Source organism: Aspergillus bombycis (genome assembly GCF_001792695.1).
Source record: "Aspergillus bombycis strain NRRL26010 chromosome Unknown contig00196, whole genome shotgun sequence".
Classification (NCBI taxonomy): Eukaryota; Fungi; Ascomycota; class Eurotiomycetes; order Eurotiales; family Aspergillaceae; genus Aspergillus; species Aspergillus bombycis.
In genome coordinates, this window is record NW_019170198.1 from 22090 (window position 1) to 33989 (window position 11900).

The 11900-nt window shown below is 49.6% G+C and overlaps 4 protein-coding genes across 4 annotated transcripts; 1 reads left to right on the forward strand and 3 right to left on the reverse strand.

The window, feature by feature from the left end:
* Nucleotides 1-2082: 2082 nt before the first annotated feature.
* Nucleotides 2083-2820, reverse strand: ABOM_011918 (uncharacterized protein; the record flags this gene model as incomplete). The annotated part of the gene is made up of 1 exon (XM_022539046.1): nt 2083-2820. One exon carries the CDS (start codon nt 2818-2820, stop codon nt 2083-2085), a length of 738 nt encoding a protein of 245 aa, XP_022383255.1.
* A 3800-nt stretch (nt 2821-6620) lies between these two features.
* ABOM_011919 (uncharacterized protein) lies at nt 6621-7973 on the reverse strand (the record flags this gene model as incomplete). The annotated part of the gene is made up of 1 exon (XM_022539047.1): nt 6621-7973. The coding sequence occupies one exon, from the start codon at nt 7971-7973 to the stop codon at nt 6621-6623; it is 1353 nt and encodes a 450-aa protein (XP_022383254.1).
* A 1326-nt stretch (nt 7974-9299) lies between these two features.
* On the forward strand, nt 9300-10791 carry ABOM_011920 (putative MFS monocarboxylate transporter (Mct); the record flags this gene model as incomplete). The annotated part of the gene is made up of 4 exons (XM_022539048.1): nt 9300-9459; nt 9507-9631; nt 9692-10257; nt 10344-10791. The coding sequence occupies 4 exons, from the start codon at nt 9300-9302 to the stop codon at nt 10789-10791; spliced, it is 1299 nt and encodes a 432-aa protein (XP_022383257.1).
* A 52-nt stretch (nt 10792-10843) lies between these two features.
* Nucleotides 10844-11900, reverse strand: ABOM_011921 (pterin-4-alpha-carbinolamine dehydratase; the record flags this gene model as incomplete). Its single annotated transcript, XM_022539049.1, has 3 exons — nt 10844-10948; nt 11058-11120; nt 11193-11900. Coding segments are annotated over 3 exons (876 nt in total), but the record flags the coding sequence as incomplete, so codon positions are not given.

The following is an 11900-nucleotide window of genomic DNA, read 5'->3' on the forward strand; positions in this document are numbered from 1 at the left end:
TAGTCAAGTATATGACGTTCTTGGGAGAAGGCGCATTGTCATGTTTATCAAAACTCCCACAATCAGTTTTGGCACCTCATGCTCTGCTGTTTTCTGGCTTAAGCATTTATTTCTAGTTTGGTGATGACGAGCTAGCTATTAGTTTTAGTTTTTATTTTACTCGAAGTTATGTTAGATATTCAAAATGCACGCTTTTGGCGGTACAATATTGCACAGTCAGGTCAATATAGCAATATAGTATATACCCGCGAGATTCACACCTTAAGCAGTGCCAAATAATGATCTCAACTTTTGCAATGGCCACGCTTTCAGCAACTGATACTTCAAACCCTGAATAGCGTCGGGATTCTGATTGTCACCACTAAAAGTATGATGGATGCTGGCAGAGGACCCTTGAGAAACCTGATCTTGCTGTGCAACTGATTTCCCTGTATCCTGTCACAACTCACAAGAGGGTTGACCGTATGGCGATACTGTCTCTGATAGTATCGATTAAAGTCCTGTCTGTTGCTTATTATGATGTTTTACTCCCCCCCTGTTTTCATACATCTGATGACAACCTATTGACACCCTGACGCTCGTTATAGCCTCGTACTTCAACTTCTGACCTTGCTTTATCCAGACAACAATCCATGCACACTGTCATTCCGGGATGTGCAGCCGAATATATCAACTCGAATTGCCATCTGAAAAGGCAATATAAATTCGAGTAGTATCACCCAATTTCCAGAATGATATTAATAATACACAAGCAACATTGCCTGATCACAGCCTGCCACACCTCACAAATTACCCAGATAACCTTCGAGGGCGAAACCACCTTCAGGTACAAGGAATAGCCCGACCCATTAATCAACATGTCCGGAATCGCGAGAACGGTAAAACAGTCCTCCAGCGCAAAGATCAACTACAACAAGGCGCGTTGGTCGGACGGCAAGGGCGGCAGCGAAGGCAAAAGGAGCTTAAGTTCTTTCAGATGCACAGATTGAACAAGTCCAGCATCATAGGGTTGGGAATCTACAATGTCCCCGTGCATTGGTTTAGTATTTAGTCAGACCACCTAACAATCATGGATATCACAATTAATGACTTGGCAGGCACGGCCAAGAGACATCATACCGATACATTTAATATTAGGCAGAGTGCTTATATGACTATTAGTTAATAAAGCGAAGGTTTATAATCAGAACAATTATTTAAAAATCAACTCTAGAGAGGTTAGTCACCTATCCACTATTTACCACACGCAGCTTAGAGAGTATACTGATCTTGACCAGCACATCAGCTTCAAAGCAGCGACTACGATGGCAGGCACGGCCTTTCAATCAGGTCTATCGGTGGACGCAAATCTAACACCATCGAGGATGCAACAATCTCCGACACACGAGTCATCAACAGCCAGCATAGCGCGCGTGTTAAAAGCGTTTACAGCACAGCCGGGGCGGTCTGTAGAGTCGTTAACTACCGTATTGAATTAGGATCATTTCTTTGTGTAGGGCATACCTGCATAGGCTCTTTATTTCGACTGTATAGCCTATACATACCCTTGGCTATTATGCTCCCAGGTTGTACTCCAGATTACAGCTGAAGCATTCTTAAACCGGTAGTGTTGGGTGGTAAATCACTAATACTGACAGAATATATCAAAATATGCAAAACTGCTCAAGAAGTTGATATCAATCAAGAGATATATATTTAGTCTCAATGTACATGCATGGACCCGAATTCCAGATTATCCACTCTCGGTAATAGACAACGCCTGTCCTAGATCCCCACCTACCTGAGATGTCTATTGACATATCCACCACCACCACCCGAGGAAGTGTTTTCAAAACGTATTTGGGTGTTCGTGGCCCAAAGCGCGAATATACCATGGTAGAATACAACATTACCATCATCCTGCGCCCGAACAAAGAAATTGTTGCCCTTGGGACAGTGAGTGTTTGTCTGCCAGACAACCCCGCCATTCTTGGCACTATAGATGATATCGTGTTAGCCTAGGGGACCTCGGACTTAAATCTAACCAAGGGTGACGGGGGCGAGGAGAAAGGGTTAGGTATAGAGAGAAGAGTAGGGAACTTACTATAGGCAGAGATTTCCTTCCTCTTCCAGCTTGAGCCCCCGGATATCCTGGCCCTGTCCGGCCGTATTTTGGAACAGACATTTGCCGTCGTGGTACACGACCATTTTGCCATCGGTCTGTACCGTGAACTTGATGCTGCCGTCCTTGGGTTCCAAGCTGTGGCCAGCTTCCAGCCATTCGCCCGGGGAAAGCGTGTCTTTGTATCGTGGTGGCACGGGGTCAGGTCGTATGTATGTGTGTTCACCATTCCACTCCTTCCAGTACTCATCAACATAATATCCCCAGTCATTTCCTGAATTCTTGGAGTGCGCTCTAAGCACATCTCCCGCCTGGTGCACAAAGTTATTGCTCGATGTTTCACCCCACAAGTGCGAGTGTTCCAATCCAGAGCGAATCCATTCCATATAGGTCTTGATCGCATCCCAGCCACCGCCCGTCACTGTATAGCTGTGTCCACGTTCGGGGCGGGCACCAATACTTTGAGCAACCCAGCGTTTCTCTTCTTCCCAAGGACAATCAATATGTCTCAGAATATGAGAGCTAAATTTCCGGCTGGTTTGTTCTAAGGCCTGCTCAGTTTCGCTTGATGCGCCAAGCATCACCCAAGTGTCGTTATGCTCAAGGTAGATGCGGATACCGTAGAAATCTTTCTTGTGTGTAGTCTCCAGAGGTGCAGCATACCAGTCATGGCCAGAGTACTCCCATGAGCGCGGCGTCAGATGTTGCACGGCGGCCATGTTGAGTGACTGTAAGAGTCGATTGTTGTTGAACGCTACAAGACAGCGTTTGCAGAATAGTTCGGTAATATATGTCTTGCAAGGCCTAGTTGGCAAGGATAGATGAAAGAACTTCAAAAAAAACAATGGAAAGTTGATGATATGAGAAATATTTTCTGTCCGGATTTTCACGCCCTTTTATATTCGTCGCCCGCCGACCTACATGTAGCTTGCTCTACGGCGTATACGTCCCACATATCTCACCTCCTATATCAACTGGCAGTGACAAAGTTTTGAGACACGTATATAGATACAGACGAGGTGACGCTAACATGCTCAGCTGAAGTGGTGGATCAAAGAATAGGCATTCACCACTTGGCATTGGGAGGGGGGGGGGCTCATTGCAGAACTTCAAGGCTCGTCATAGACCGGTGCATTAGTATCCAGATCTACTCAAGATGATGCCGTGACTTTGACATAATGAGCATATGAATCGATGATCACTATCCCCGGAGTAGCGGTGTAGAAGATAGAAATGGATTATTAGACTAATATTAGATCTATTTTGCGAACTCCGAGGAATAAGATGGCATGAGATTCACGGTCAGATCGTCGGCCATGATCGACAAGCTCAGCCAGCCGCTCGTTCAGTTTAAAAAGCGCCCAAGAGATATTCATAGGGAACTTCCTGTGGTTCTCAACTTCTCCTGGTACCGATTTGTACCCACTGGACGCCTTAACCCACCAAGGCTGTGGGGACTTGAGATTTTACACAGTAGAGTCGTAGACACGTAAATGAAATCGCCCCGCCTCATCCCTCCCCACTGGAATACGCGAGTTTCCAGCGGAAAACTCTTCCGGAAAGATATTTGCTGCTACGCGGTATACCATCCTCTGTACGGGATACGCAGCTGAATTATGAATCACATAAGTCGCTGATCTGCCCCACCACTATATAGCACTGCCACTTCAGCTGAATTACGGATTGTATTGTTAGTAGTTACGTCTGTCGGTTCTACCAAGGTCTCTGTGATCAGTTAGCTATCTTGGTTAGATACGACGTGCCATAATCACTAGAATCTACTAGTACTCGATAACGGGATAGTGTTCGACAGTAAGGATCATCATCTCTGGAGATAGGCTTGATCTAATAATGAAAGTCCAGCTGTACCTATATTTTGAGTCTTTACTGATCTTCTTCGTTGCATGACATGATGTGTTTAGTATATGGGTATCGATTGGTCTTGGCTTGGGTCATGGCATAGATCTCGTCCTGTCTCGGCTCTTCACACTTGGTAGTGGGACATTTATGTATGCCGGCAATTCAACATTCGGCTATCTATTGCTTGCTTATATCGGAATTCGATCACGCACTCCTGATGGGTTAAGGAACAAGAAAGAATGTCCTCTTTGTCACTCGGACCACACCTTATTCACTACATATTCACCGACCCTACCTTTCACTTCTAATCCGCAGAGACCTTCTGAGACGTTGTAGGTTGTTGAGAGTTTTACTGCAATTCTAACTTCACAGGGCTGCCTGCAACCATTAATAATCCATGGTTGCAATTACGCCCCTACCGGCAGGAGTTACTGCTCCTTGCCCAGTGACTCGACAACACGCATGATGTACATAGAATAGAGTACGACGATAGACTCCCAGGTCTGAGGTCCAGCTCATCACGCAACCGAGAGGATGATGTATGTACAGTGTCTTTTATCGGGGTTGAGGAGACCTCCAATACTATATAGAAAGCTAGCAATGGCCAGTCATTGTTGATAGGTTCCCGTCAAACACAAACTGACAACTGCTCATATATACTAACTAACATTGTAAAAAAACTCGAGGGAAAAATGAAAAAAATCGACACCTGTGAGATTCGAACTCACGCTCCCGAAGGAAATGCCTGGACTAGCTAATCCACGTAGTGGGTATAGCAGGGCACCGCGTTAGGCCACTCCGCCAAAGTGCCTTACTGTGTTGAAATTCACTCATACTTTATGATATATGAAGGAGTTTAGTATGTTACCCTGCTAAATAAACTTGCTTATAGCAGCACCGATATTATCATCAGCTTAGTCTTTCATACTGATATTGTCAGGCATCAATAATGTCTCCTCTTCTTGTCACTGGGTCCTCCTTTCTCTTTCTTCGAGAAGGGGAACTTGCCGGTAGGAATTGTTCTGACAGTAGACATGTTTCCCATACTCCCTTGCCATTTACCTGGCAGTCTCCGTTTAGTTGAAGACATCGTGTATTTCTTCCCTGAGGTATCGAGCAGCACCACCATTTCTGGCTCTCAGTAGATAACAGAGATTTAACTATACAGGTAATGAGTGACCCCACGTAAGCTGCTTGTTATGCTGTTGGACGCAGCCATGGAAATAATATCCTAATCGAACCGTATACTTCTGCTGTGTACAACATTGACAAGGTATGTACATCGCAACCCATCTCAATCATGATTCACGAGCGACTCGATGTTTATGTTTTGATCATTTCTAACTCACCGCTGACATCGTTATCATTTCCTAACTCCTTAGCTGAATAAGGTGTGCCCCGCCAGGTACCGGGCAATGCCAGTAAGGGTTATCGTTTAAAAACAGGTGCGCCTCTTGGTAGTCGAGTATCATAATTCAAGCATTAAGGTCAATAATGGGGTCAATATGAATCTAGGCGGTTAAATGTAAGTGTAAGCATTAGGATATTGGCTATGTTGATGGCGTCAGGATCAAAGTGCTTCTCGACAGTATGACTTGTCCATCGTGGCCATGCACATAGGCTACGGTGAATATTGTTGGCATTCGTTCACATCACTGAAGATGTATTTCTCCTTCTAGACATATTTGACTCCTTTTAACTCTCCCGATATGACTGCTCATCACTGAGTCTACGACTAGTCGCGACTAGTATGCGATTAAACGGGAAGGTTGTGCAGCGTGCTTCTTGACTGCCTTGAATATCCACTGGCAGTCAACTGTGCGCCCTACTATGGGCATTGGTATCAGGGTACTCCCCTGCATGACCAGAAAGTCGTCCATATTGTTAGTCCATATCCGAAAGGGTGTTCGGCAATTCATATAGAGAACATACAGAGAATCCAAACGTGCTTATGGACTGTAATAGTAGAGTACTGAACCCCTTGATAATGTATAAATTATCCGAACTTCGACCAATAAGGCACTATGGCGGAGTGGCCTAACGCGGTGCCCTGCTATACCCATTACATGGATAGCTGCCCAGGCATTCCCTTCGGGGGCGTGAGTTCGAATCTCACTGGTGTCGCTTCTTTTTTTATCTTCTTTTTTTTCGGTTCACTTCCCTGATAGCGGCCGTAGAAGGTATGTATCGATCGTATATAGAATGATACCTTGGTCACATTACTACTACTATGCGTGTAGAAACTTTGACCTCAGCTCTTAATCGAGAACAGTTTATCACTATGTGGTTGTATACTTCCTCGTTACTGAGACCAGAAATATGGTGTGAATGAATCGTTATTTTCTTGTTCTTTTTTCCCTTTTGGTTGACTATGTTTCCTATATGAAGAAGTTCTCCGCCTCTATATAACAGATAGTAGTAGGAGATAGGACGGCTAATTGCATTCTCGGAAGTATCTATGGTTCGATCACATCTACAGCGTAGTGTACCCAGGGCATTCTGGATCGTTGATCCAGAATTATCTGACCTTTTGGCTGTATGGAATAGTGCCCTGGCTATCCCTTACACATAGCAGATTGGCACTCCGGATTCGTATCAATGATTGTCTGCCAAAGGTTCACAACGCCGTTGCTTTCCCAACCCTCGTAGCGAATATGGTCTAGGACTGTTCTAACAGAACACGATCATTGTTGGTGATGGAGCCGTCATCACCTTGTGCAAGCATACGCTCGGCTACCTTTCTGTAAGCCAATTTATGGGCTCGATGCTTGATTGTATTCCTCACTTCGAAGTACAGCCACCGTCGACAGTGGGCCAGGAGCTTGATTCTCTCGAACGGGCTGCGGCCGTCCAGCTCGTCCCTGGAGTCCCCAGCAGGACCACCCCTGGTCATCACCCGCTGTTCGATCTCGCTGGCGGTCAGTTCATACGCCTTGTTCTGGACCAAGGTCGCCAGCTGAACCGCGCTGATGGGCTTCTTTGCCTGTAGCATGACACCCGTCGTTAGGTGTTGAAGCTCACGTTTACCCATCAGGTAATCGGCCACGTTCTCAGCCAAAGTATCAGCGAGAGAGGCATAGGTATGTGTTTTCTCCGCTCGTTGGACCGCTTCAATCTCAGATGTGAATAGAACCGTGAGCAACTCGCTGAATACAACTCCATCCGAAAAACGGGGCGTAGGATCCGCCGTCTTCATTTTAGGGCTACGTATCAGAGCCGTCAGCTTCGATGGGAGTTTGATGAGATGCGTGAAGTATTTGGAGCCGTATAGCTCGGGACACACAGACGCAGCGGTCAGGTGGGCGAAGTCATGGAGGTCCCAGATTGCAGACGAATTGTTCAGCATGTCGGTACTATCGGTATCGAAATCTTTTTCGCGAACGGCAATGTGGCCTGGGCCAATGGATGATATGGCATTTGGGGGGACGAGTTTTGTTTGGTGGTCCACTGTGAGAGTGTTGCTGTTGACCAGGCGGTGGGCGCCGTAGTTGATGGCACGGATGGCATTGTTGTCGTGAGAGAGGAAGGCGACGATCTCATTGAAGCGGTCTAGGTTGGATTCTACGGCTGGTAGGAACACTTCGCGGCATTCTGAGCGAGTGGCGAGATATAAAACGCCGAACTTATGGACGGAGATGGCTGCTCTCCACAGCGTCTTGTGTTGGTCGAATGGGAGCAGAAGTGACTTGTTGTCCGCTTGTTCCAGAAGGATTCGACATCCTTCTAAGATGTACTGAAGTAGGGGACGCTTGACTTCCGCCGTCCGGAGTCGGATTCTATCAGCGTTGTCGAAGTGAGGATGTGCAGGACAGTGGCCGTCTAACCACCATGTTGAAGGCTCATAGGCAAGAGGAAGCTCTTCGAAGGGGGACAGGTGTACCTCGGGGGGGATGGAGGGTGAATGCGGCTGTTGTTTCGGTGATTGCTTGCCATCGGAGCTCGTTGGTTTAAGGCGCGGAACCTTGAGTGTCTCACGGACGAGGGTTTGGACGGCAGTAATGAGTGACTCCATTATCTCGACTTTTACAGAGACCAGTTCCACATCTCTACCATGGTCGACGTATCTAACGGCCGCCTTTTATAAGAAAGCTTGTACAGCACCAGCACCCTCTGCTCGACACTGCTTACAGTATGTTCCTAATCATCGACATGCGCCACAGTTTCCAATTGGGCCTACGGAATTTCAGGGCTTCGTCATCTCCTCCGCAATTCAGACGCATGGTCTTGCCGACTTTGCAGTAGCGTGACACGCCTGGATCTCTCGCATGTCCGAGAAAGTATGTTGGATTGATACGATCTCATGATACGCGCTGGTGCGACGCTGTAGGCTGCAGGTCAGATTCTAGCCCTGGTGAAAATATACCAGCGATAAGCTCTGCGGAGAGCGATGCTGAGTTTATGGGCAATACTGTTCCAGGCCATTAGACCCAAATGTACCCCGGGCTTCCCCAGACCTTGCAGTGATAGACGAGATATTTTTAGTATGATATTGCTGTAAAGTTCGTGCAAAATGGGGCTTTACTCCGGCCTCCTTGCAGAGCTATATTGTACAGCCAAATGCTGGGCCATTATGGGGAGTGTTGTCTAACAATCCCTATTGTACTTGTTTAGATTGTTGGGTTTTACTTCTACCATTTCAGTAACATATGTCTCACTCTCTCTTCAGCTTCCTGGACTCTTTTCCTCCTATCGAGGATCCCACGAGTCCACAGGAGGATGGAACTAGGGCTGACCCTCGAGGGATCGGCAGCTCCACCCGATTGGCTGTGGAGCCTTCTCGGCGTAATCCGAGGTGCAGGAACCCTTGCATTGATATCCACGGAAATCTAGCTGTCTCAACGCCATTAGGCAAGATTCAAGACAGGATCAGGAAGGAGAGAGCAATGTCTGATGTCGGTAAGCAGACGCGTGCATCCCCTTAGTTTCCAAACCCCTCGGGGATGTATGTTCGATGTGCAGTTAAGCTAAAGCACAGCCTCGTATTGTGCTCCTTCACTCTGGCCTGGACCCACGCGATGTAACTCTGGTCGGGGATAACCAATGATCCCCCTATAGCCCGCTTGTATTAAGGCTTGATTCATGGGGGCTCCCAATTAACCTTAACTCCGACTGGCTGACTCGTGTGGTTAGGGGAACGCCATGAAGGGAAGAAATCAAGGAAGAAAAAAAATTTTTACGCCCTTGCTTCCGCACACGAGGCTCACATACCTTTCAGCCGCGGTGGTGAAAACGGGGTGACTTAATACAGAAACTCAAAGTGCGAAATCCTTTTTCTTTTCTGCTGGTGTGTCCTTCAACTCGCAGGACAGTTGCTCCAAGACCAATCAAGTGTCCACCCATGGCGACCAATCCGACCGCGGAGCTGAAAGGCACGGTGGCTGCCACGGGCACTGAAACTTCAGAGGATGCAGCGAGGCATGTGGATCACGGCCTCCGCGCCTGGACAGTCGTGGCCGGGGCATGGTGCTGTCTGTTTTGCGGTTTTGGCTGGGTAAACGGTACGAATGATCCTCTCTCGTGGTGGCTTCACTCTGACAGGTGCCAGCCATTGGAATCTTCCAAGATTATTATCAAGCCCATCAATTACGGACCTACTCGGCGTCCAGCATCTCGTGGATCTTGTCTCTGGAGCCGTTTATTCTCTTTGCAGCGGGACTGGTGATTGGCAGAGTATGACCCTCTGTAAGCCCTAATTCTTCATAGCATGGTCAGCGTTCATCAATTCTTCAGGTTTTCGATAATTACGGCCCCAAATGGCTCCTCCTCATTGGGACGTTCCTGCACGTCTTCGGTCTCATGATGACCTCCATCTCGCATGAGTACTATCAGTTCATCCTCGCCCAGGGCATCTGCAGCCCGCTTGGCGCCAGCTTTGTCTTCTACCCGGCGCTCTCCTGCACGGCGACCTGGTTCGATAAGCGGCGCGCCCTGGCGTTTGGCATCGTGTCCAGCGGCTCCTCCCTCGGCGGGGTCGTGTTCCCAACGATGCTGGCTCGACTCCTGCCGCGCATCGGATTCGGCTGGTCGCTGCGTATCTCGGGCTTCATGGTCCTGGCCATGCTGATCATTGCCAACCTGACCGTTCGGTCGAGGATTGCGCCCGTCCCACGGCCGGTCAAGCTGACGGACTACGTCGGTCCCTTTTCGGAGATCCCGTTTATCTTACTCATGCTGGCTTCCTGCTGTGGGTTTTTCGCCATGTTTGTACCGATCAACTACGTGATTGTGGAGGCGCAGGAGGATGGGGTCAATCGAGACTTGGCTGGGTACTTGTTGACCATCCTCAATGCAGCAAGGTAAGTTTTCCCATTATTCCTCTTCTCGACAAACTCTCCTACGGAAAAAAAAAAAAAAAAACAAACGCTGGGGTTAACCTGCATAGCCTTCCCGGCCGGATCCTGCCCGGCTACCTCGGGGACAAACTGGGCCGATTCAACGTCATGATCGCCATGTGTGCGCTATCCGCCGTCGTGCTGCTGGTCCTATGGCTCCCGGGCACCCTTCTCTCCCCCGGCAGCGCAGCCATCTACATCGTCTTCAGCCTGCTGTATGGCTTTGCCTCGGGCGCGTTCGTCGGCATGGTTCCCGCCCTCCTGAGCCAGATCTCGCCCGACGTGACCAAGACCGGGGTGCGTCAGGGCGTGCTATTCACTTGTATCAGTATCGCTTCGCTCACGGGGAGCCCGATTGCAGGGGCGATCCTGAGTCGCCAGAACGGGACCTACTGGGGCTTACAGGTGTTTGCGGGCGCCATGATGGTGGGCAGTGTGTTCTTCTTTGTGGCGGCCAGAGTCGTCCTGGCCGGGGGTTCCATTGGGAAAAAGGTATAGACCGCTATGTACATCGTCATAGAACTTTTATTTATCCAACATGCGTAAAATACTACGGTTCGCAGTAACTGTCACAGAGCTGCGCCAGCTGCACATCCAACCGGGTCAATCCTTTCGGCTGGTGCGTGGTCCAGCGGATCGAGACCTTGTTGTAGACCTATATGAATCGTCAGCACGACAGACCAGCAACCATAGTAAATAAAGTAAACACCCCAGAGACAACAACAACAACAACAACAACAACAACAACAACAACAACAACATACATTCGACCACTCCGGATGATGGCGATACGTCGCCGCCGCCTCAGCCACCCGCTGCATGAAAGCCTTCATTCACACCCCGTTAGCAAAAAGGACAATATCACTCCACAAACCACCCCCCGGGAAGGAAAAACCTACCCAGGCCTTCTTAAACGAAGGGAACCGAATCTCGCGCTCAATACCCAAGCCATCGTCCGTCAACGTCCAGAGCCCGCCATTCCGGACCAGCAAGCCCTCGACCCCCGAAGCAACACCCTCGACGTCCTCCTCCCCTTCCGCCACGACGGGCCTCGCAGGCTGCTCTGCGCCCTTCCACGCCGCGCCGTAGATCTTATCCCCGATATCGCCATGGGTATAGGGGACCAGATACCCGGCGTCGTCACAGCGCTCCGCCCGGGCCGCAACAATTACATACTCCACCACGGGACAGGCCGCGACCCTCTCCAACGCCTCGGGCGCCGCATAGCAGCACAGCACCGCTACCGACCGCTCCGCCCGCCCACTGCTCATCGCCCACAGCTCCTCGCACAGCGCCACCAGCGTGTCGCCCGTCGCGACCAGCGTGTCCAGCACGACGAGCTTGCCCTCGTCTGCGGCGGCGGGGAAGGGCCGTCGACCGGGCCACTCGACCACGACGTCCTGGGTGCCCTTTTTCTTGCTGCAGCGGGCCAGCACGCAGGTGGTCGCCGCGAAGAGGGACGCCGCGGCGACGAACATGGGCAGCGCGCCGCGGAGGATGGGAACCATGGTTGGGGTGGTGAGGGCTGGGTCGTGGGCTTTGGCGGCGGCGACGAGCGCGGCGGTCAGGCCGTGGATGGTGCTTTGCATGGCTTGGGGGGTTGCCGT